Here is a 25,271-nt window from a genome sequence, read left to right on the forward strand (position 1 = left end):
GTCCACCATTTCAACAAAACCTCAAAGTTGCACTAGAGTCTTTTGCCTCAAAGATCCTCTATAATTTTTTCAACCCTCAAGATTAAGAGTTTTTGCCTAGAACATAAACCCATGAGTACATCATTCCTGTAGTTGAGAGCCAAGCTTTAACTTAGTGTAGTGAGAAACCTAGTTTGTCTTATTTTTCATCATCTGAGCCTCATGAAAGACATCAGGATCCATACTTCATTATTTTCTCACCTAAAGTATCACTAGTTCATCTTTTGAGTCATTATAACTCTTTAAAACTAGCTACAACATGATAGTCTGCATATGTTCTTTGATGTATTACATAAATTTTCATTTATTCTTCTACATAATTACTTCCAGTTATACCACTTCATTCTGTTTGGGGGTGCATTTAGTATCATGTTTTTATGGCTAGACCCTTAACTCCTTCGACTATTAGTTTATAGTTAACCGTGCATCATCCATCTTGTGCCACCCCAGTTTCTTGCTTGTTTGGGGGTGTACACAGTCTTGGAGAATCTGACTTAAAACGACCCCACATTAAGTCTAGGGAATCTAACTTTAAAAGACCCATATAATTTTTTGTAACATACCACCTTTCTAGAGTATAGGCCAAACAAAATTTTTCAAACTTAAAAAGTGTTTTCAAATTTTGTTTGGGAGTAGCGTATTTTGGTCTTTCATTTTAAAACTTTTTGCCACCTTTTGCCTGTCATGTTTACTCTAGTAGAGTCTAAGTTAGTTAGTTAAGTAATTTAATTGTGCTATTGAATTATTTCATGAACCCCTTTCTCCCAAATTGTTTGGGGGTAGTATATTTAATTTTAGCATATTGTACGTTCACGTATTAAAATTGCATGTATAAATATCGAAATATTGATGAATAATGTAATTAGGTACCTTAATTTCATAAAATTTCACTATTTTGCTGAATTTCGGAAGCTAATCCTATAGGAGTCATGATATGTGCATGCTTGATTTGTGAACGTATAGTATTATTGTTTTATTTATGTTAAAGTCCGTTTATGTCCCAAACGCTATTTATTATTTCATGGAACTCATATAGGAGTTGCGTATGTTTTTATTTCTTTATATTATTATAGATTAACCTTTTTTTTCAAGTGCTCCAATTTACAAGCATGTTTCTATGGTACTCTCTATCCTTTATTTTCATTCCATACTTTGGGGACAAAGCATGATTCTGTTTGGGGGTGGTATAGAAACATGTTGTAAATGTTTAAGCACATATTAGGTTGTATATTACGTATCATTTATCGTATAAAAATGTTAAAAATCATAAAAATAATTTATACTATGCACTTAGTGATAATGATATTGTTTCCTTCTCCATGATAATATTAGTCTAGAAATCTCACGTAGTACTTGAATTAGGATTTAATTTTTGAAACTTAGATTAATATGTAGGTAATAGTCATTGCATTTTTTCTTGAACATCTTGCATAAACATCTATGATTGTACTTGACAGTATTTTTCTGAGACCTAGGTTAAAGTATATAAATATCCTGTGAACATCTAGCCTAAAAGCCTTATATGAGTGAAATATCTGAGTAATGACACAAGAGAGAAGTAAAATCCAAATAGAGAAATCACACATCCACTTGCTTGATCACCACATCATATCCTAAGCGAGAATTTAGGCCCTCTTTAGATCGATATAGCTAAAAATTCATACCTATAAATAATTATCAGTTAGTCGCCCAACTGAGCCTTTCATTTAGCTTTTTCACAACCACAAATCCTTTACTCATCTTTTAAACCAATAAAAATAAAAATAGGCCTACCCATCTTGAATGAGTCTGAGAAATAGGATGAGTAAAGAGAATAAAGAGAACGACCTGGGGAAAACCAAAAATTAGTTAGTTGCTTCAAAAAAAGAAAAAGAAAAGAAAAGAAAAGAAAATAAAATAAAATAAAATGAAAATGAAAATGAAAATGAAAACTCTAAAAAAATAGAATAAAATGAGTCAAAAAGCCAAAACAAAAAGGCTAAGGATGGAAACTAAGTATAGAAGCAAAGTAAGAACAAGGTTTTCTCTAGTTACATGTAATTGAAGACCCTATTATCTCATACTTGTTTATTTGAATATCCATTTCGTTTCTTCTTAAATCATCACCTCATCCCCGTATCACCTAATAAAGACCTCCAGCTCAATTAGGATTAATTTGGTGTGATAGTAAGTGGTAGATGTGTTTGATCGACCTCGGCTTTCTTGGATTGTCATTGAGAGTGTGAGGAAATGTATGCCCACTGCACACTGGAGTTAGCAAACTTAAGTGGAAAAGTCAGAGTGTTATGTGTCTTGACACATTCCTTGTGAGAACCTACTTAAGGCACGCTATCCAAAAGTTTTAGAAATGGACCTGCCATTGCATTTCATAGCATAGTTCATTGTATAGTTGTTTATCTTAAGATGATTTGATTATTATGCATGTATTAATTTAGGAGTTAGATTGATAATCCTTGTTTAACTGCTAGTAAGATGTATAGATATCTGAGATAAAATTAGGGGACAATTACTTTTATTTCTTAGTCATTATAGTATAAATGAAGTTTGTGAGTATCTTCTCTGGAAAACTCTCACGAGGCTATAACTTGTCTATTAGGGAATTCCCAGTAGTTTAAGGCCTTATTGCATATGGTCAATGCAATCGCACTCTGCAAAACGAGATTAGTTAGGACCACATTTTTTGCCACTTATCTATTTTTATTTCTCATCTTTGTTTGAGGACAAACAAAATACTGTTTGGGGGTGGTTGATAAGCACTTAAATGTGTAGTTTAAACCCTTTAATAGTATTCTATTTAGGCCAGTTATGTTTATAATAAATAAGAGTTAGTATTTTTTTTTTTTTTTTTTTTGTATTTCAGGTCTTGAAGTTGTTTATGCGCTTAAAGATGTCATTTTGCATGGAAAACGAGTCAAGATGATTGCCGAGGAAGTTCTACATTTAAAGCCCAAGAATCATGAAGAAAAGCCTTTTTCAAGCCCAGTCAAAGCCGGGAAGTCAAAGTCAATTCGGGTTGAAAAAAACAGAAAAGTCAACAGAACTTCAAATGGGTGTATCTTTGGACTCGGGCCTCGGAATTGGGCCTACTTTATGTCAAAATGACCGGCTCGGAATTGGACCTAGCCTTGACCTAATCAAAGTTGTAAAAGTGGATGAAAAAGGCACTAAAGTAATTTTTAGCAGATGTGGCCCCTTTAAACTTAACCTAATGGGCTTTGGGCTCACATTAGAGACCCAAAGTCCTCCTTTTTGGCCCATGCACGAAAATGTAACCCTAACCCTCTCCTATATAAAGAGGGTTAAGGCTAAACTTAATAATCATCTTCCAACACCTCTTTCTTTAGTGTAAAGTAGTTTAGTTTAGTTTAGGGTTAGAATTAGGTTAGAATAATTTAGTTTAATTGTAGCCTCCAGTATTCCCCATCAATAAAATTAAGCTTTAGTGTACTTTCAATTATTGTTCTTTAAATTATGTCTTCTATTCAATCTTTAGTTAATATGATTCCTATGATACAAGGCTAAACCTCCATTAGAAGAGGTTTATGAAGCCATGTGAGGATGCTTGGTAATTAGTTTTGTCATTGTTTTGCAAAAGAGTTTTAAGTTTGATTCTTATGATTGTTTAGAGATAAAGATCATAAGAGTTGAACTAGAGTTTAAAGTCACCATCAAAGAGATTTGTGGTGGAGCTAAACTCTCATGCTAGTAAAGCAATTCGATAACCAACCTAATGGTGGATTGAATCTTCTCTATACCCTTTCTCATCATTTAATCTACTATTTCATATCTATTATTTACTGTTTTCATAGCATATTATTACTCTCTCATTAGTGCAATAGTTAGCTAGTCTAGATTCGTTACAAGTACGTGCAAGCAAGAATGGAGAATACGATTACTCCCCTTTATCACATGATATTTGAGAGTATTATTATATATTGATATGCATGATTTAGTACTGTTTTAAACACTGTTTTTACACTATTAAATCTATAGTTATCAACGTACGTGAATGAAACACGAGCACCCAAAGACTTTGGGCGGGACAGAGAAAAGAGGGCAATCATGACAAAGAACCCCAAGAGGTGTTTTGAACTCCAATACACTCGATGGTATTCTATTAATGAGGAAACACGTAGTAAGGATAGCTTCACTCCATAGATATTGCGGAACATTCATCCCAATTATGAGCGCTCCTGTCATTTCTAGCAAATGTCGTATGTTTTTATTTCAACAATACTGTTTTGTTGGGGAGTAGAGACACATGAAGTTTGGTGTTCAATGTCATGCATGCTCAGCAAAAATATTTTCTAAGCTGGCCACTATAGGTGTATTCTCCGCCATTGCCAGACCTTAATATCTTAACCTTCTTCCCATACTGGGTATCCACCATTACATGAAAAATCTTAAAAATTTGAGTTACCTTATTTTTTTGTTTCATCATAAACATCCACATGTAACAGTTGTAGCCATCTACAAAGGTAACAAAGTAACGAAAGCCAAGTAACGATGTAATTGGGGAAGGTCCCCACACATTAGAGTGCACAGTGAAAAAGATGAAGAACTTCTTTTATTAATACTGGGTGGAAAAGAATACCTACAATGTTTTTCCAACTAACTCACTTCACATTGGAAGTTAGACAATGGTTGAGACACAAATAAAGAAGGCAAGAGGCACTGCAAATAAGGAAAGGAATTGAAACATGACCGAGACGAATATGCCATCGCATTATTTGAGATTTATTAACATCACGATAGCTAGTAGACAAATTTACGTGTGATAATAGTTGATTCAGAGATATGTTTAGCAAGTACAAGCCATCCACTTCACAACCACTGCCAATCATCTTCTTTGTTGCCAAGTCCTGGAAAACACAATAAGATGGATAAAAGGTCACATAATAGTTAAGATTTTTTGTGATACTCCTAACTGAAACCAAGTTAGTTGTGAGATTAGAAACATGGAGAACATTGTTAAAAGGAAGACTAAGTGAGACACTTATGGATCCTTTCCCTGTAGCAGAGAACAAGGAACCATTTGCAAAGCGGACTGTATCTTGTCCTGAACAAAGGTTATGGGATTGAAAGAAGGAAGACATACCACTAATGTGATCGGAAGCTCCTGAATCAATTATCCAGGATGGGGATTCAGATTTAGACATATGGAAAGCAGATGTATAGATACCTGAGTGTGCAAACATGGAAGTGGCAACAGGGGAACCTTCTAACTGTGACATGAAAGTCCTCAGACACTCCAAATTAGATTGGGAGAATTGTATTGGTGTCACAGGACTTGTTATGGCCGGGTGCTTTCGACGCATCATCTCGATGATTGGGTTTGAAACTAGAAGCGCTATGACATTGATGGTAATAGCTCTTTTTTCCTGATGTGAACTTTTTATTTTTTGTTTCCAGTGCCTACTTCTTCCTCTCCACATCGTATCATCGCTTCTTCACAACTGGATGAACAGATCATTTGTCTTCAAGGTAAATCATGAAGTAGTAATGTAATACAAGATAACATTGTTAGTTGTCACTACCAGTTAAGCTAACTCAGCTTCTTTATTGCTCTCAGGCTGACCATTATATATGTTACTAGCTAGGCTTGGAGGGACTTATCTTGTAGGGATGATAGTTATCTCTATAGAGATGAGGTAAACAAATTTTTATTTATGCTTTTCTTTTATACTTTTACATGTCGTTATTGTTTATTATTGAACTGAGCTAGAGATTATATTATTTTCAGTTTACAGCTGCACCAGGGGAACACCTCTGGTCGGTTGACACTTTATACTCGACATTGTTTTTGTCCTGTCCAACCGAGTATGAAAGGATAAGTAATCTTCAGAATTTTCAGTGAGTAGAAGCATGACCAAGAGCATTTCTAGAATTTTCAGTGAGTAGAAGGATAAGTAACCTTGTTTCCAGAACATGTAAACTGTAGAGTTTTTATAGTATATATTTTACACATGGCCGGGTTTTTCATTTTTGAATTGAATCAAACTGGCTGACTGAAAAATACCTTAATCTACAAAATTTGCACATTTTTGCGGCCCTAGACTTGTAGCTTATAAATTAATATAAGTTTTGCATTGTTATGATCTCTTATAAACATGGACTGAATCAGGATTCTAAGCTAGGGGTCTTGAGATTATGTGCACACCCCACCCCACAAAAAAAAAAATGCAATTTTTATTTTATTTTATTTTATTTTTGTCAGAAGGTCTAAACAATAAAGATCAACAAAACTATACATTTATTTCAATTTACAAAACTAGAGTGTGTTGACTACTAAGAATTTAATATGGACTGACGAAGTTAACTACTTAAGCACTTAAGTCATTAATTGATACTATTATATCTATATATATCTACATAATCTAGTCTACAAGTCTACAACAATTCAACAAATTGTTAACTTCTTATAATGCTATAAGTCTATATAACCCTACTATCATGTAGAGAAAAGTATAAAAGATTAACATTGAAAGTAAAAATTTACCTTGTTTTGTTTTTTTTTTTGTTAAGTGGAAATTTTATTGATAATGATAACGAATTTTACAAATAATTAGGACAAACGTGCAACAAGTTGCGCCGCATGTTCTTTATGAATTTGTTTTTTGTTTGTTTTTTTTTTTTTTTTTTTTGGGTTGAAGTCTGACGCTTGTTTAAGAATTAAGAGTGAAAGAAATGAGGGAGAGCTTACGGGTTTGTTATGGGTGATTGGGTTCGAAACTAGAAGCGCTATGACATTGATGGTAATAGCTTTTTTTTCCTGATGTGAACTTTTTATTTTTTGTTTCTAGTGCCTACTTCTTCCTCTCCACATCGTATCATTGCTTCTTCACAACTAGATGAACAGATCATTTGTCTTCAAGGTAAATCATGAAACAGTAATGTAATACAAGATAACATTGTTAGTTGTCGCTACCGGTTGAGCTAACTCAGCTTCTTTATTGCTCTCAGGCTGACTATTATATATGTTACTAGGCTTGGAGGGACTTATCTTGTAGGGATGTATAGTTATCTCTATAGAGATGAGGTAAACAATTTTTTATTTATGCTTTTCTTTTATACTTTTACATGTCATTATTGTTTATTATTAAACTGAGCTAGAAATTATATTATTTTCAGTTTCTGACTACACCGGGGAACACCCCCGCCGGTTGACTCTCTATACTCGACATTGTTTTTGTCATGTCCAACCGAGTATGAAAGGATAAGCAATTTTCGGAATTTTCAGTAAGTAGAAGCATGACCAAGAGCATTTTTAGAATTTTCAGTGAGTAGAAGGATAAGTAACCTTGTTTCCAAAACATGTAAACTGTAGAGTTTTTATAGTATATATTTTACACATGGCCGGGTTTTTCATTTTTGAATTGAATCAAACTGGCTGACTGAAAAATACCTTAATCTACAAAATTTGCACATTTTTGCGGCCCTAGACTTGTAGCTTATAAATTAATATAAGTTTTGCATTGTTATGATCTCTTATAAACATGGACTGAATCAGGATTCTAAGCTAGGGGGTGCGAGATTATGTGCACACCCCACCCCACACAAAAAAAAAAAGTATGCAATTTTTATTTTATTTTATTTTATTTTATTTTTGTCAGAAGGTTTAAACAATAAAGATCAACAAAACTATACATTTATTTCAATTTACAAAACTAGAGTGTGTTGACTACTAAGAATTTAATATGGACTGACGAAGTTAACTACTTAAGCACTTAAGTCATTAATTGATACTATTATATCTATATATATCTACATAATCTAGTCTACAAGTCTACAACAATTCAACAAATTGTTAACTTCTTATAATGCTATAAGTCTATATAACCCTACTATCATGTGGAGAAAAATATAAAAGATTAACATTGAAAGTAAAAATTTACCTTGTTTTGTTTTGTTTTTTTTTTTTAAGTGGAAATTTTATTGATAATGATAACGAATTTTACAAATAATTAGGACAAACGTGCAACAAGTTGCGCCGCAGGTTCTTTATGAATTTGTTTTTTGTTTGTTTGTTTGTTTGTTTTTTTTTTTTTTTTTTTTTTTTTTTTGGGTTGAAGTCTGACGCTTGTTTAAGAATTAAGAGTGAAAGAAATGAGGGAGAGCTTACGAGTTTGTTATGGGTGATTGGGTTCGAAACTAGAAGTGCTATGACATTGATGGTAATAGCTTTTTTTTTCCTGATGTGAACTTTTTATTTTTTGTTTCCAGTGCCTACTTCTTCCTCTCCACATCGTATCATTGCTTCTTCACAACCAGATGAACAGATCATTTGTCTTCAAGGTAAATCATGAAACAGTAATGTAATTCAAGATAACATTGTTAGTTGTCGCTACGGTTGAGCTAACTCAGCTTCTTTATTGCTCTCAGGCTGACTATTATATATGTTACTAGGCTTGGAGGGACTTATCTTGTAGGGATGTATAGTTATCTCTATAGAGATGAGGTAAACAATTTTTTATTTATGCTTTTCTTTTATACTTTTACATGTCATTATTGTTTATTATTTAACTGAGCTAGAAATTATATTATTTTCAGTTTACAGCTACACCAGGGGAACACCCCTGGCCGGTTGACACTCTATACTCGACATTGTTTTTGTCATGTCCAACCGAGTATGAAAGGATAAGTAATTTTCGGAATTTTCAGTAAGTAGAAGCATGACCAAGAGCATTTATAGAATTTTCAGTAAGTAGAAGGATAAGTAACCTTGTTTCCAGAACATGTAAACTGTAGAGTTTTTACAGTATATATTTTACACATGGCCGGGTTTTTCATTTTTGAATTGAATCAAACTGGCTGACTGAAAAATACCTTAATCTACAAAATTTGCACATTTTTTGCGGCCCTAGACTCGTAACTTATAAATTAATATAAGCTTTGCATTGTTATGATCTCTTATAAACATGGACGGAACCATGGTTCTAAGTTAAGGGGTGCGAGATTATGTGCACACCCCACCCAAAAAAAAATGTAAGTAATTTTTTTTTTTTTTTTTGTCAGAAGGTCTAAACAATAAAGATTAACAAAACTATACATTTACTTCAATTTACAAAACTAGAGTGTGTTGACTACTAAGAATTTAATATGGACTAACGAAGTTAACTACTTAAGCACTTAAGCCATTAATTGATACTATTATGTCTATATATATCTACATAATCTAGTCCATAAGTCTACAACAATTCAACAAATTGTTAACTTCTTATAATGTTATAAGTCTATATAACCTTACTATCATGTGGAGAAAAGTACAAAATATTAACATTGAAAGTAAAAATTTACCTTGTTTTGTTATTTTTTTTTTTGTTTTTATTTTTTTTAAGTGAAAATTTTATTGATAATGATAACGAGTTTTACAAATAATTATAACAAACGTGCAACAAGTTGCACCGCAAGTTCTTTATAAATTTGTTTTTTGTTTTTTGTTTTTGGTTTTTTTTTTGTTTTTGGGTTGAGGTCTGATGTTTGTTTAAGAATTAAGAGTGAAAGAAATGAGAGAGAGCTTACAAGTTTGTTATGAGTGATTAGAATTATACAAACTGACCGTTTGGACTTTGGGCCTTTGGCTATTTGTTTTAGTCTCATTAACTTATTAAACATTCAAAGACACATTTGACCAGTTTTAATGGTTTTGGACTCAAAATAAATGATAAATGATAATTTTGTAAAGCAAAAAGTGAATTAAAAAAATACGTTGGTTTATTGAAATGTCTTTTATTAGTTTTTTTTTATTATTTATTATTATATTTTCAATTTTAGGAATACGAGTATTTATAGTTTAAAGATTTTTATAGACATGTAGTGATATGATAGTGGAGCTTTTCTAATCCCCCCTTATAAACTTCTCAACATAAAACCCCATCGGGTAAACATCACTTTTACATTTTGTATTTGCAAGCCCATAAACGTGTAATTCTTGAAACCAACTTCTCATATTTTTTTGGGTTATATTTCGCTTGCTAGCTAGCTCGCCGCACTGGCTGTTTTTCTGTGTGTATTCTCTAAAGTCTAACCTGCCGGGTCAACCATAGTACAAAATATCAAGATATAGCTATATATCGATCTCTAAATTATGGATATGTATCGTGGATATATCCTCCTATGTAGAGATATTTTACATTGGGCCATCTGCAGATATCGTAGATATATCGCCAAATATCGCTAAATATCCAAAAATATCCCACTTTTCTTTCATCTTGATTCTTAAAACCCCAAATACAAACAACCCAATTCATGTCCCAAAGATTTATAACGTATACGTTTAGAACTTATGATTTTATAAGTTATTTAATACTCTGATTCAAACATAATTAAACACAGAAGGCAAATGAACCTTAATCAAAGCAGGCTCAAGGTTTCGCAGTCCTTGTAAACGACATTTGATTCCACTTCGTCGTATGAAAACAATCCTTGATAAATAAAAAATGTAATAAAAAACTTACATTCCATCACCAAACTGCTCATTGATGATATCCTTGGTGCTCTCCCCAAAATGCATAATTGCTTCATTCAATCTATTAACAATATATCAAGAAAAAAAAACACCCCCCTCTCCCCTGTTGTTTCTAAACATATTCCAAAATTAAGCAACCCCCAAACTTTGATTATATTATCTGTAAATAGCAGGTTCTTGAATGAGAAGAGAGTCATAAGACCTCAAAGGAGCCTTCATCATTTCATCAACAAGTTCATCAGACAATGAATCTAAACTTAACCGAAGAACCATTAATTTTAATTTCATTGCGAATCAAACCAAGAGAGAATAATTTGAAGAAACAATCGAGTGCGGGTTCGATGATCTTGAGAGAAGTGGTATCAATCAATTGCGAGAATTAAAGGTTGGAGAACGAATTCGGTATCGGGAACGAGAGAAGCCGAGAAGGGAAGAAGGGTCAGAGGAATCAATTAAGGTTTCTATGGTCGTCAGTTATATTGAGAAATTGTTTTTGCTGATAAAGGATGATTAAATATCACGATATTTAGAAAATGTCGACTTATTCCTATAATATCGCGATATATTGAGAATATTTACAGTTTTATACTTAAAAAATATCTATTACATATTATAGATATTATTATATCGATGGCTGAAATCTCGATATATATCGCGATACATCGGGATATTTTTTACTATGGGATCAACTATTCAACTGACACCCTATGCTTCACCACCTTATAGTTTATTGTGATTAAGCTGGTTGGCTCTTACCCACGAACATATATCAAGGTTGTAATTATTAATATATCAATATACACAATTATGTATAGGTGTATAACCATGGATGGTTTGGGTGGCCACTGGACAATAAGTTCTTTGGGTGTTTTGCAACGCCATGAGAATCTCAGAAGATACCTAGTACTTGGTGGCATTCAAGTACAATGTCATTTCTCAATATAATATAAGAAATTGTCTTCTATGCTGAATAGTTTAATGGATTTCAATAATTTTTTGAGAACTTCAATGGAATCAAATTGAAATATAATGAGCAAACAAGTGATCATATATTTAACAGTGTTAACAGTTAACCTGTCATTACGAGGTTACACAAAGAACAGGACATGTCCTATGAGCAAATATAGTTGTACTTAGTTTCCTCTTGTTTTATTTTATATTCTTGGTAGTCTGATTTCCTAGTGCATCTAGATGCATATATTTGTAATATTTAACTTGTTGGACACATCAACATGTTTTTTGCTCTCATACCCTTGTCTTTATCTTTATATTTAAAAGATTCTCATGAAATCATTTTGATCAATAATTTTAGATCCAAGTGTCATTTAAACAACCAAACTTTCGTCATGCCATGACTGCGATCTGTAACATCATGAAATCGGTGTAGGGTAAGTTATATAGGAAACATCATGTTATTCAGGACAATTTCATCATATCTCTCGGTGTCTTATTTATTTGTAGCAAAAAAAAAAGTGTCTTATTTATAGATGGAAGCAAGGTATCATAATTCTTTATGTTCCAGTCGTTCATCATTTCATTGTACGTTATACTTCTTTGCTGTTTTGTAAATTGGATTGTTCATTGATCACATATATCATCAATGAGATCATTTCTACAGCTAAACTGAGAGACCAAGATATCCAACAATTGAGAAAGTGTCTAGTCATCTACATATTGATATGGCAAATGTTTTCTTTTCTTTTGAGCCATTCGAATCTAGTGCTTTTCAAAATGGCTATGATTCTCTTCAAGGTGATATGAGGGAAGGACTGAACAAAAGAAAACAGGCTTATTCCTCTGCAGTAGAAGGCTGTGGAGTTACTGATCATATAACTTACAAGCACGGCTTCAACCAACATAAAGCTCCAGAGGAAACGATCCAAATTTCCAGATATCACGAAGAAATGTTTTCAGATTTTGAAATGCTTGATGAAACAGTTTACTCTCAGTCATCTCAAGAATCTCCGAAGCTAGAATCCATACTCCATGAAATTTCTGATATTGCTGAACACAAAAAGGAACAACAAATATCCTTAGCATCACTGAAGCTTCTAAGCAACTATAGAAGTGAATTAAGGAGGTCGAACGAGGATAAACTAAATAAGCAGCGCCCCACAAGTACTACTGCCGATGGCAGAAGATTATCAACTGAAGAAGTCCTGAGGGTTGCGGGAGCACGCTACATCCAATTATTTGTTGAAAAAGATGATGATCTTTCCATGCTTGGACATCCCTTTGGTTGTGCACTTTTTGGTCTCAGTGATGAAGAAATCAAGGATGTGGAGCTTGTCCATTTTCTTTTAGGAGCTGTAGAGAAGGTTGGTAACAAGCAGTTCGAGCGAGCCAGCAAATTGCTCTCTCAATGTTACTACTTGGCATCTAACACTGGTAATCCTGTTCAGAGAGTTGTTTACTATTTTGCTGAAGCTCTTCAAGAGAGGATTGATCGAGAAACTGGGAGAACACCCTTCGGTAAAAGAACACAAGATGTAGATGTTGAAGAAGCAATGATGAGTCTTAACCCAGCAATTATGGGATATTACCAGAGACTTCCCTTCTCCCAAATGTTGCAAGTTGCGGGAACTCAAGCCATTATGGAAAATATAGGCTTGGCAAAAAGGGTCCATTTGATTGACCTCAGCATTAGGACTGGGATGCAGTGGATAGTCTTAATGCACGCTCTTGCAGCAAGAAGCGAGTGCCCTGTTGAGCTTTTCAAGGTAACTGCTATTGGAACAACTTCGCAGCAGACTATTGAGGAGACTGGTAGGAGATTATCAGGTTTTGCTGAAACCATAAACTTGCCCTTTTCATTTAAAGTAGTGATGGTATCACACATGAAAGATATTAAGGAAGACTTATTCGAGTTACAAGCTGAAGAAGCCGTTGCAGTCTTCTCTCCAATGGTTTTAAGGACCATGATTGCGCAACCTGATCACTTGGAAGATCTAATGAAAGCTATAAAACACATCAATCCATGCATAATGGTAATCTCCGAAATGGAAGCCGACCACAATTCACCAATATTTGTGAGTCGTTTCGTTGAGACCCTCTTCTTCTACGGTGCCTTCTTTGACAGCTTTGATGCATGTACCGATCGTGACGATCAGAATAGAATGATGGCTGAAAAAATCTTCAGTAGTCAGGCAATACGAAACATTGTTGCAACTGAGGGACAAGAGAGGACAATACGACACGTGGGGATCAATGTGTGGAGGGCATTCTTTTCGCAGTTTGAGATGGTGGAAACAGAATTAAGTGAGTCATCATTGTATCAAGCAAGGCTCGTTCTTGAAAAATTTGCTTGTGCTAGTTCATGCTCTCTTGACATGAAAGGCAAGTGCCTAACTATGGGGTGGAAGGGAACTCCATTTCACTCTCTTTCTGCTTGGAAGTTTCATCAATCAGATGTGTCCATGTGTGAAACTGCTACCTGAAATTTCATATATAAGTCATAAGTGTGTGAAATTGGTTTCCTATTGTAAATGTTTTATCTACATTCTATAGCTCCGGACTTAGATGCTGGATTAAGTGAGGCCTTTATTAGTTTTTCTAACTTGTGATCTCTTCTCTCAATCAAATGGTATTTGATATGGACTTTCATTTTTATATAGGTCCGGATTAAGTGAGGTCTTTGTTAGTTTTTCTAACTTGTGATCTCTTCTCTCAATCAAATGGTATTGATATGTGTAAAGGGGTGTTTTAGTTTTCCTTTAGATGTAGTGAAGAAAGGGGAATGGGTTGAGGTTTTCTGGAGAGACCGAGTTCGCTGATGAGCGAGCTGCCTACGTATCCTCTCTTGGTTTTTTCAGGGGAGAGAGGAATCAGGTCTCACGTAGTTCAAGTAGGTGGTATTTATAGGCTTGTGGAAGTGTCTATCCTAGAGACACGTGTGTCTCTTGCACACGTGTAAGGTGGAGATTGTGAATGCGTGTTGGGCTGGTTTTAGTAGAAGTCGTGTGCTGATTGGGAGTTGGCGCGGTAGTTCCTATTTCCCAGTGGTGGAAAATACAAGTAAGATTTTGGTAATGATTACCCCTGGTGGTGACTTTATCTGAGGCGTTCTGTCTCTGGCCGTTTGTTCGTACTGAGACATCCTTGATCAACCTTAAACGTACCACCTACATGAAAGGAGCTGCTCACAGATCGGTCTTGGAGGTCGATGTCTTGGGTTCGCCTATATTGCGCGCGTATGTGTTCACAAGGGCTGCTCACATATCAGTCTTGGAGGTCGATGTCCTGAGTTCGCTTATGCTACGCGCGTGTGTGATATTCCTTAACGAGGATATTACTCCCCTACAATATGGACTTGCATTTTTGTATAGGTGCAATCGGGCTGGTATGACAGTACCTATTCAGATAAAATCTTAGCATTTTTGAGTATTGATGTGAACAGATCTAAAATTTTAAAATTCTGAATAAGTTGTTTTGTTATTGTTAGCACATACAGAAGATAAGTTGCGTTGCAGCTTTACATTCATTGCCAGCATGATCAGCGAGTAGAGACTTATACAAATGGATTATAGCTAACGTTGTTTCATTGTATTATCGGCATTATTTTTTATGACGTATGACTATTTTGTCTAATCTATATCAATATATCAATATCTATCTATATATTAATATTAAACCTCCCACAAATAATATTTTTCTAGCTCTCTTAAAATTTCACGTCATCAACTCCTATTAAAACGGATTTTAGAGCATCTTCAATGGTAATATATTGTTCTAGGTGTAGAGTGGGCAGCTCAAATTTTTCACACCAACTCATACTCTATATCAAGTTGACAACTCACCGCACTCTATTTTGGGGGTCAAATATAGAGCTTGATTTACTTTATCAAATGGCACCATAGTTCCGGATTTCGGAATTCTCGGAATTCCGACAAATCCAAAAATCGAAATTCATTAAATTTCGACCCCTATCATATTTGAAATATCGATTGATTTCGGAATAATCAATATTTCAACTCTATATTCGGAATTCCGGCTTTTTTAAAAACCGAAATATTGGGCGAAATTCCGAGGTTTCGTTCGGAATCATGAACACTGCTCTATACTAGCTGCCCAAATTGCCCAAATGAGTAAGTAGTGTTTGATCTTGATTTGACTCATCCATCTCAATTTCATGAAGAGATGAATTTACACCAAAATTAATTGTGCTAAAATTGGGATTATAAATAGGTGGAACTAAGTTTTTTTTTTTTTATTTGTAGAAAAATGTAAGGTAAAGTGGTAAGGTATATGGACGAGATATAGAGTGGTGGCAAAAAAATAGGAGTCGTAACACCGTAAGTGAATTGTGTTTATATGATAGATTTCATTATAAAACAATAATTTGGACACTACACCATAACAAAGATTTTCTAACAATTGCAATTTCTCATTTGTAATACATATACATCCGTTAGTAAGTTAATAACAGTGAGCTCCGTTACATAATTACTTAACCATTAGTAAATTATCGGAATTATTTGGTGACATTTATAGAGATATTAACTAACGGATGTAACTAATGTTAAAATCTAATTAGAAAATTTGAGACCAATTAAAAAAATAAAAGAAAGAAGGCGAAAATTTTAGCGGGATTTTTTCACTGGTCAGTACCCGGAAAAGAGTAAACAAAACAAAAGGGTAAAAGGGATGAACCACTGCCAGATGGGGTATTTCTTTTTCTTTTTCTTCTCAATCAATCTCAATTCTATTTCATATATGATAGGACTAATGAGAATTTGTTTTTTTGGTCGATCTACTAGGTTTTTTGAAGTTAGTTGGTTGTGTACCCAAAGGACAAAACTTTCATTATTTCAACACAAAATTGCTCGATCTATGGAAGAAAGCTTGCTTTAACCAAGGTAACAACTAATTATGGGTTCGATTTTTTGAAAATGGGGTTTTGGCTAAACATAAAAGTGTGTGATCTGTTCATTCAATAGTTGTTTGTTGTGCTTGTTTAACCTTAAGTAAGTTAGTTATTAAAAGTTAAGATCTTTTTAATTTCGAATTAGTTTAGTTTATTTGTTATTGTACTTTTCAGTGTTTGATTTTCTGGTTTTTGCTAAACGTGTTCTTGTACTTATCTTGAATGGCCTTGCTTTGTTCTTGAAGCCCTTCGTGATTTTAATGTATTATATACATCAAGATGATAAGTTTGATGGAAGAAGTCGAATCTGAAATTTTGTTTGAGTCTGGGGATGCTGAGCAGGTTTTTAGGTTGGGTCTTGCTGCTGATATTGCTTTGGCTTCTCGAAAAGCACTTACTGGGTACTTGTCTGGAAGTATTGCTATCATTGCTGACGCAGTTCATTCCGTGTCAGATGTCGTAAGTTTTAAGTGATTTATTTGGTGGAAAATAGGTTTGGGCTTGTATAGAATTTGAGTGATTGGTATTTTATTTGTTTTCTTAGGTGCTTAGTGGTGTGGCATTGTGGTCGTTTAAAGTTGCAAGGGCTCCTAAGGATAAAGAACATCCATATGGTCAGTTTTGATCCGTACCCACGCGCTACTCTATGAATATCTTTAGTGAGTATCAAATTATGTGAGTGTTTAACTATTGTATCTTTTATCCTGTCCAGGGCATGGTAAATTTGATACTCTAGGAGCTCTTGGGATTTCTTCTATGCTTTTAGTAACTGCAGGAGGTATTGCGTGGCATGCTATGGATATTTTACTGGTAAGGATCACATTAAGCGAGGCAATGAGGTAGACGTGTAGAACATTGCAGCCAGAAGTAGTATTTTTAGTTATTTTAGTTTTTCGAGTACTTTGATTGGTTTCTTCATAATGTAAGTTCTTGAAAATATGCAGGGACTTCTGGCATCAAATCCGGGAATGTATAGCCATGGCCATAGTGGAGGGCATCATCACGGGGTTGACATGGATCACCCCATCTTGGCTGTGAGCATGATGATTATATCAATTTCTGTTAAAGAAAGGTACTGACCAAATCTAAAGGTTTTAACTCTTAAATATTGCTGGTCTTGTTGGTCCAAAAAGTGGACTGAATCCGGCTAAAGTCAATAAAAAGCACATGGTGCCAATGTGTAAAATAGGTTTTTGTGTTGTCTTTCTGTTTTATATGCCAAGCATTCAATGTGTACTGATGTGTATAATATTGTAGGGGTGCCACCAATTAAGGGGAAGGAGGGCTGGATCATCTATATATCTTGATGTACTCATAAAGGTGTTACGTCTATATATGTAATTTTTGTTAGTGATACAACCGTCATGTTTATAATGAGTAGGTTAATTCATTATGTAGAGAATAACAATAGATTAGGGTTAATGTTGCAGGTAAATCCTTTCTTAAGTGTTAGTGATGCACATGACATCGGTGAAAAATGTTCGCTGTCAAATTCAGAAATTGCATGCTGAAGTAGCTGAAGTCTTCATTCACATAGGTAAACTTTTTTTCCTTCCTTACCAAAAGTCTTTCTTTTTGACAATAAAAGAAAATAAAAGATTATTTGTTCCAAAGAAATCTGGGTAAGTCTTCTATATAGTTTAAAAGTTTCATTTTATTGAAAAAAAGTTTAAAAGTTTCCAAATTTGTTGTTTTAAAATTGTTTTTCTCCCTTTCATACAATTTCATATTCTTGTTTTCTAGGTTACATTGACACGGGCAAGCGTGTCGGTGTCCGACATGGATACGGGGTGTCGGATACGGCAAGCAGTTGAAGATCGACACGGGGACACAAATAGGAATAATTAATTAATTTTTTAATAATGATAAATTTATTAAATTAGATGGTAAATCAGAAATTCGAGGTAAATTAAATACAATATGTGTTCGACATGGACACGGACACGTGGATACGTATCCGACACAGATTTTTTTCAAAATATGGCATGTCCATGTAACCTAGCTTGAGTGGAAGCTCCATCAATCCTCAATGTTCCTCATTATTGTTTGAAAGTTGGTAATTCAATGTACAGAAACCTCTATAATTGTAATGGCTTCTAGCTTCTACAACATTAAAATCAAGCTCTTTTTTGGGGTGAAGAATCGTTATAGGGTTAGGCAAACCCCTACCTATTATAATCAACCTCTCTACTCTTTGTTTACACTTTACACTAACAAAAAGAACAGAACCTTAGAAGATTCCTTGAATTGTTGCAGAGTCATTTTTCATTAACTTGTGTCTTAGAAAGAATATTTCTGTCAACCATTCTTGTCACTGGTCATACTGAAACATGCATGACCTTTCATGCTAGAGCTTCATGATCATGTGCTTGCATTAAGAGCAGTGTCCACATGGTGGTGTAAGAGCATTAGGTGTGTCAATATGCTCATGAGGCTGGACTTCCATAGCTGACGCATATTCTTGCTGAATTTGTACAATGCTTTATTGATATAATACTTGGTGGAGAGTTAATTATCATTGTTTTCATTTCTTCGTCTATAAGCCTTGTGACTTTGAACTTATATTTGTGAGGATGTCCTGGTAGATCCTGCAGTTTCTAGATTATCTCCTAAAATAATAGACCAACAAGCAAATTCGAAGAGATATTGCAGAAATCTGGGTTTCAATTCGCAACAAAAAGATGTTCAGCATGTCGTTTCCAAGGTTCTATTGTCAAAATTTCCCGAGGTATTATTTTATTTGTTTATTTGTACTTCAAGGCTCTTATCTGCTGTGATTCATAAACGTCTCTTGTATTTCTAATTTTTTCATGTTTATTTTTTTATTCTTCCAACTAACGGTCAGGCTATTTAAATGTTTATGTTAGTTTGCTTGTGTTTTGGTGGTTGTTCTACTGCAAAATCATAACAATTAACTAACATTCAAGGATGTACGAGCACACGTTTGCAAGTCTGCACACACATTGTAGAGAAAACTTTATCCATAGGGCATAGAAACTATCTGAAGGAGTGTATACTGTATGTGTGCCTACTCGAACTGTTATTAGTAACCAATCCTGGAGTTTTTCTGCCAGAGCAGTATGAGTTCTGCATGGTATCAATTTAAGTACCTGTATAGTAATTTATCATTCTACATTAAGCCTCATGACGTTATATGTCCCTAAAGGCACATGCCCTTGTGTCCCTTTTAATAACGGAAGGCTAAGTTAGTTAGTTGTGTTTGTATCCCTTGTGTTGTAAGAACATATAGGTGAGTTTGTAACTGTGGATTACAAGTTGTGTGCTTTTTTGTCACTGATGTGTATGGAATTTGGCAAGCTGAACCTTTTGCTACTTTATGTCATACTATGTACTCGCTGAGGTGGTGTTCACATCAACACTAGTTTTATCATCAGTTGTATCTGATTCTTATGGTTGAGATACAATGCCAATGTTTCTTAGATGTTGTATAAAATGTATCTAGTTTATGGCCAGTCCTTATTCCTCAGTTATATATGCTCTGACAAGTGACAACGTAAAAACCTACTTTGCAACTTTGTTTATTTGTATATTTAGTCAAACATGTATCTTCTTACCCTTTTTACTTGTAAATCCTCATCGTTTTGGATCTTTAACTTGCTGCTAACCACAACACTTGTACATAGCATACCAATTTAATTACAGTATTCTGTCTTCTAAGAAATAGTATAAATTACTGATTTCGTACATAGCATACCATTTTTTTCCCCCTTCACTTTCACGCCAATAGCTTATACAAGCTACTTAAGAGAAATCAAAGTTTACTAATTAACCATCTATCCACCTTAAATTTTTTTATGACCCATCTCTTGTAAACACCAAAGTTAAGTGTGAAAATTCAAAATATAACCTAGGTGTGGTTATCGGGTTTTCTTTTATTCTCGCGACAAGGCGAGATTGAGTTCCGTCGACTTCAAATTCATCTTGATATTTCCTGCAGCTATGGTAGCTTTGATAGAATCTATATGCTGGATGGTGGTAGCGAAGACTATGGAATCATCTAGTATTGGTCTTGGTATATATCAAAAGCCTGTTTCAAACTCTTGCTATGAAGGGCGGAAAAAGAATGACTCCCCTTTGTGTGATCAAATGGAGAGGCAAAATACTTCATGGTATCTTCCATGTGAATGAGCTGGCATCCTGGGTTATTTCATATTTCTTTTCTTCTCCCTTTTACAGTTGGTGTTTTTGTTTGTTTGTGAGCAGGTATGTACCACTTCAAAGTTGTCTCCCCAAACTTAGCTCTGAGCTTAAGTGGCCTGCTCCTTGGCCTGAAAGGCTTAGCAGTAAACTCCAAAGTCTTGCAACAGAATCAAGTGCTGAAGATATATACTACGATGATACTAAACACTAGTCTGCACTTGTATCAGACGTTTACTTGAATGCTCTTGGTATTAACTGGTTAGGCATTCGGAATGTGATGGATATGAATGCTGGTTATGGAGGGTAAGGAACGTTATAAAATAGGGTAGCATACTTGTCTACTTATTTGTGGATTATTTTGCGTGATTATAACTTTCTATAGCAATCCAAATTTGCACGCTGTTTTAATACTGTACATACTTATGGGTTACTTTATATGCCTTTTTTCCCCTTCTTGGTCTCTCTAGCTCTATTTCCCTTTTACATCACTCGAAACTTTTATTGAAGCTATATTAATATCCAAATCTAAATTTTCTACCTTCAGTTAGTGGAGTTATATGATTTCAGCTACTTCCATCTCTTCATCTAATGTCATACTCGTACACATATCAGTCTCCAAGATCTGAACGTTGCATGGAAATTACTGTTAATGAAAAAGTATTCACTGTGCCTAATAGGATAGATTGTAGAAGATACAATACTGTATGCAGGGACTCCTGTGTAAACCTGCTAATCAAGTGTATACTAGTGGTTGGTGTCTTTGAATTGTGTGACATAGTACCACGTCGACAAATTCTTTAGTGTGGAAAGATATATGTTTTAAACATCTTCCAAACTTGTTGATTGTTTTCATAATAACTCCTTGAGCTGTCTATAAGTGGCGTCACTGCAAAAGATGAAAAAAAAAAGTGATGACACAAGTTGGTGCTTGTACTCTGTTGGAAGCTGATTTGTCATTAGCTAATTTTGTACATCTGTACATTGGCTCCTTTAGTATATTTGTTTTTGTTTACTTTCCCATTGATACTTCTTTTTTAGGACGCTATATCACAATTGGGCTGTTCTTTTGTTTAAAAACCTGAACTGGAGTGAACTATCCTTCCACAGGTCATTCTACCTGAAGTCAAACTGCTTCTGTTTAACTCACAATACCAGAAAATCTCGGATTTAACATTTAATTTGACTTTTATCCTCCAGTTTTACAATTGGATTGCTTTGGGTTTTGATTAGATATCCTGCATACATGTTAGTGTGCAAGGCATAAGATTTTGGTTGTTGTGCTCATTGATAATGTGTTTTTTTTTTCTGGTTATTCCAGGGCTTATTCTGGTTTTGCTAACGTATTATGTCTTGGAACATAACATGGGGATAGATGATATTGATGATTATTGTTGTGTTTGAAGTGTGTTGTTTGTTGGACACTATGCTTAGCTCTAGGAGTGTCACTATTAACATAATCACAATATGAGATAATTGTATGTGAATTCAGTTACAGAATTTGACACATGTTCCCATTCTTTTTCAGATTTGCAGCAGCACTGATTGATAAGCCCCTTTGGGTAATGAGTGTGGTACCAATCAATCTACCAGATACTCTGCGTGTTGTTTTCGACCGAGGTTTGATTGGTATATATCATGACTGGTGCAAGGCTTTTAATACATATCCTCAAACATATGATCTCCTGCACACTAATTACCTCTTCGGAAATCTTACAAAGAGGTATAGAATTGCTACACTGACATTTTCAATTTATAAATTATGGATGAGTCTCAGCTTTGACCTATCAAAGTCAGTAGATAAGCCTGAAAGTTCACTATATCAATTGCTTTCATGCTTTAATCTTCACATAAAAAAAAATAACTATGAATTCGTTATGTCTTGGACATTTTTTATTGAAGAAAGGGTGAATGCTATGCTAACAAATTAATAAAATTAATTGTGTATTTCTACAAGAAATTATTTCCATTCTAATTAGTAAGTACGGCTAATTTCTAAACAAAATATGGTCATGATTATTGTCCCTTGTGTTTATTCTGATCCAAATTTTTTTGTGTTCTCTTTTTCATGATAAGGTGTGACATTGAGGATGTAGTAGTTGAGATGGATCGGATAATGCGACTGGGTGGATGGTTTCTTGTTCTGGATATCATGGAAACAGTTACTAAGCTAACTCCGATATTGTGTTTGCTGCACTGGGAGACTACCCTCTATGAAGGTCAGTACCTTGTTGGTAAAAAAGGTTTCTGGAGTCCCACAGATGGAAAACATGGATAAAGGTTCCATACTTTCTTTCTGCTGTACATTTTTATTCGTAGATAATAACTACTATTTTCTGTTGTTGTTTTCCTCTCTTTTTCCATTGTCTTCAAAGGCTTTTCCGGCATTGTTTTTTTCCATTTTATAAAAATAGGCTATAATCTTTCCATTTCTTTATATAGAAGTATGTGTATCTTTCTATTTATTTTTTATTTTTTTGTAAGCACTCAATCTTGTTGTAAGTATTTCGTGGTCTGTTTGATAATTAAGTTCCACGACAGTATGCTTTTATCATATGTATCTATGATATTCAATCCGAATACGTTATACTTATATCTTTCAAAGCAAGTAGGTTAGGTTTCATTTCAAACGATTGGACAGTGTTTGGGAACGTTATGCTTGACAAATTATTAGTAGCGAGACTGAGTTCCGTCGACTTCTGTTTATAGATTATTACACTGTTTTCAATTATTGTTTGTAGGTAAAGGTGACATTCACCGTATGTTGACGAGTCACAAGTGCATAATCAAGATGTCATATAGAAGAGTGAAGGACTACATGCTTTGGAGATATCGAATAATAGTTTGCAAGGTGTTGTAAAAATTGTACTTAAAATAGTTATGTCGGAGAAGATGAGATCTTTCATTTTGATGCGTAAGGATTGTTTACTCGAATAATTATTTAGCTTGTACTTAGGTGGTGCGGATTTATTTATACTTAAGTTTTACTTTCTTAAGTTGTTTATATGATACTCTAAAGTTCGAGACTTGAGTTGTAATTATTTAATGAAGTGTTGTTTGACTATCAATTGTTCCAAGTGATTAGTGATACATTGTGGAGTGAAAAAAGGTGCAGGTACGTGCACGTGCACCAGTACAGGTGGCCCACATATAAAATGGCCAGAGAAACAATTTTTTTTTTTATACAATGAAAATTCATTAGTAACGGATACAGAACCGTTAGCAACAGAATTTTTTTTATACAATGAAAATTCGTTAGTAACGGATACAGAATCGTTAGCAATAGCAAAATCAAAGTGGCATCTGTATCTGTTAAACAAATTTGGTAATTGTTTCTAATAAATTCTAACGGATATGTATCCGTTACTAAAATTAATTTCAGTGACACTTTATAACTGTTAGTAAATTTTGTAACGGATAATAAGTGTTACAAATATCCATTACTAATATTTGTTACGGTATTAATATTTTTTGTAACAGATGTACATCCGTTACAAATAAACTGTTATGGTGTAGTGGGAGTGTGGTGCGTTGGTGTAGAAACATTTTCATACTTTAACTAGCATCATCTTTTAAGTGGATGACATCACTTTGCACTCCAAATCAAGCTATTGTATTGAAGATGCTCTTAAAGACTTGATTAAAACAATTTGTTAAGAAATTAAAACGGGTTAGCGACGAAAGCATGAATCACGATTTGTTAAAAAATATTTATATGTATAGTTATGATTGTTAAGTAAGTTTTTAAAAGAGCCGAGTGTGCATGCACGAGTCTACTTTCTAGTTAATATTAAAGCTCCTACAAAGGGTATTTTTCTAGCTCTCTTAAAATTCCATGTTATCAACTCCAATTAAAACGGAAATTCCTCTTCTATTGAAAAGAATTCTAACACTTCTAATCAAAACGGAAATCATTTTTTTTTAAGGTTTCTTAATATATTACAATGTTAATAAATATTTAGTTTTGTGGATTTTGAATTTATTTATTAGTTATAGCAAACTCTACCAATGTTAGATACAACATGGAGTACCTACTTGACATTTCTGCAACATGGGACAGGTTAACATGTGTGTGTTTGAAAAGGAGTTCGCATCAAGTCAAGCTGTAGTGTAAGTACACATACAGACATACTACATAAAATTGTCTATATTTATGGTATACTATTTTTAAAGTATTTCCCCCAGTTTTCTAGCTTTACCACCACCCCCCCCAAGAACTTAGACCAATTAGCTTTACCCCATGTTATTTTATCTAGAGGTTTACCCTCCAAGATCACACCACATCCAAATCAACTGTTATCTTTTTGGTCAATGCATGTAAAAAAACTTTATTTCCCTTTGCTCTTTTAATAGTTTTCTAACTTTAACCCCCCTAGAACCTAGGCCAATTAGCTTTAACCACAGGCATCTAATTCAACCGAAGTTTGATCCCCATGTTTTTCATCTCTAATGCCCTTTTCTAGGTATAATTACATAAATACCCACCTGCCTTTGGCAAATACAAAAATGAATTCAAATCATCTAAAACATGTGTCATGATTTTGTGAACTCTATCCGGACGGCTACCATCAATCCTTATCAAATGACATCCACACCCTTAACATTATGAAATTACATAAATTAACCTCACGGTTGTTAAAAGCTAAGCTTTTACTAGGAGAAAACCAACCGTGAAAGGGCAATGAAGTCTTTTATGTGGTAGTGGTGTATGGCTTGGAGAAGATAATGCTACACATGATGGTA

General features: G+C 34.2%; 2 protein-coding genes across 4 annotated transcripts; both read left to right on the forward strand.

The window, feature by feature from the left end:
• The first annotated feature begins 11,716 nt into the window (after positions 1 to 11,716).
• Positions 11,717 to 14,136, forward strand: LOC147498476 (DELLA protein RGL1-like). Its single transcript, XM_086560459.1, has one exon. The coding sequence runs from the start codon at positions 12,187 to 12,189 to the stop codon at positions 13,942 to 13,944; it is 1,758 nt and encodes a 585-aa protein (XP_086416585.1). The 5' UTR covers positions 11,717 to 12,186; the 3' UTR covers positions 13,945 to 14,136.
• Positions 14,137 to 16,034: 1,898 nt separating this feature from the next.
• On the forward strand, positions 16,035 to 23,592 carry LOC147498477 (metal tolerance protein 2-like). Of its 3 annotated transcripts, none has more exons than XM_086560462.1 (14): positions 16,035 to 16,170; positions 16,264 to 16,362; positions 16,616 to 16,829; positions 16,915 to 16,984; positions 17,083 to 17,180; positions 17,315 to 17,442; positions 17,628 to 17,690; positions 17,787 to 17,907; positions 18,114 to 19,098; positions 20,329 to 20,500; positions 20,595 to 20,834; positions 22,057 to 22,251; positions 22,605 to 22,747; positions 23,270 to 23,592. In XM_086560462.1, the coding sequence occupies exons 3-7, from the start codon at positions 16,650 to 16,652 to the stop codon at positions 17,641 to 17,643; spliced, it is 492 nt and encodes a 163-aa protein (XP_086416588.1). In that variant the 5' UTR covers positions 16,035 to 16,170; positions 16,264 to 16,362; positions 16,616 to 16,649; the 3' UTR covers positions 17,644 to 17,690; positions 17,787 to 17,907; positions 18,114 to 19,098; positions 20,329 to 20,500; positions 20,595 to 20,834; positions 22,057 to 22,251; positions 22,605 to 22,747; positions 23,270 to 23,592. The 3 variants fall into 3 exon arrangements, with proteins under 3 accessions (XP_086416588.1, XP_086416586.1, XP_086416589.1); XM_086560460.1 differs by having other exon boundaries at positions 17,801 to 17,907; XM_086560463.1 differs by lacking the exons at positions 16,035 to 16,170; positions 16,264 to 16,362; positions 16,616 to 16,829; ... (4 more) ...; positions 17,787 to 17,907; positions 20,329 to 20,500 and having other exon boundaries at positions 18,510 to 19,098.
• Positions 23,593 to 25,271: the final 1,679 nt, after the last annotated feature.

Source organism: Coptis chinensis, chromosome 5, assembly GCF_015680905.1.
Source record: "Coptis chinensis isolate HL-2020 chromosome 5, ASM1568090v1, whole genome shotgun sequence".
Classification (NCBI taxonomy): Eukaryota; Viridiplantae; Streptophyta; class Magnoliopsida; order Ranunculales; family Ranunculaceae; genus Coptis; species Coptis chinensis.

Excerpts from the sequence above, each read along its gene's own strand:
- LOC147498477 (XM_086560462.1), top strand. The coding sequence starts at position 16,650 with ATGATAAGTTTGATGGAAGAAGTCGAATCTGAAATTTTGTTTGAGTCT. Across the intron at positions 16,830-16,914 it reads TTCATTCCGTGTCAGATGTC|GTGCTTAGTGGTGTGGCATT; the intron begins GTAAGTTTTAAG and ends TTGTTTTCTTAG. Across the intron at positions 16,985-17,082 it reads GGATAAAGAACATCCATATG|GGCATGGTAAATTTGATACT; the intron begins GTCAGTTTTGAT and ends TATCCTGTCCAG.
- LOC147498476 (XM_086560459.1), top strand. The coding sequence starts at position 12,187 with ATGGCAAATGTTTTCTTTTCTTTTGAGCCATTCGAATCTAGTGCTTTT.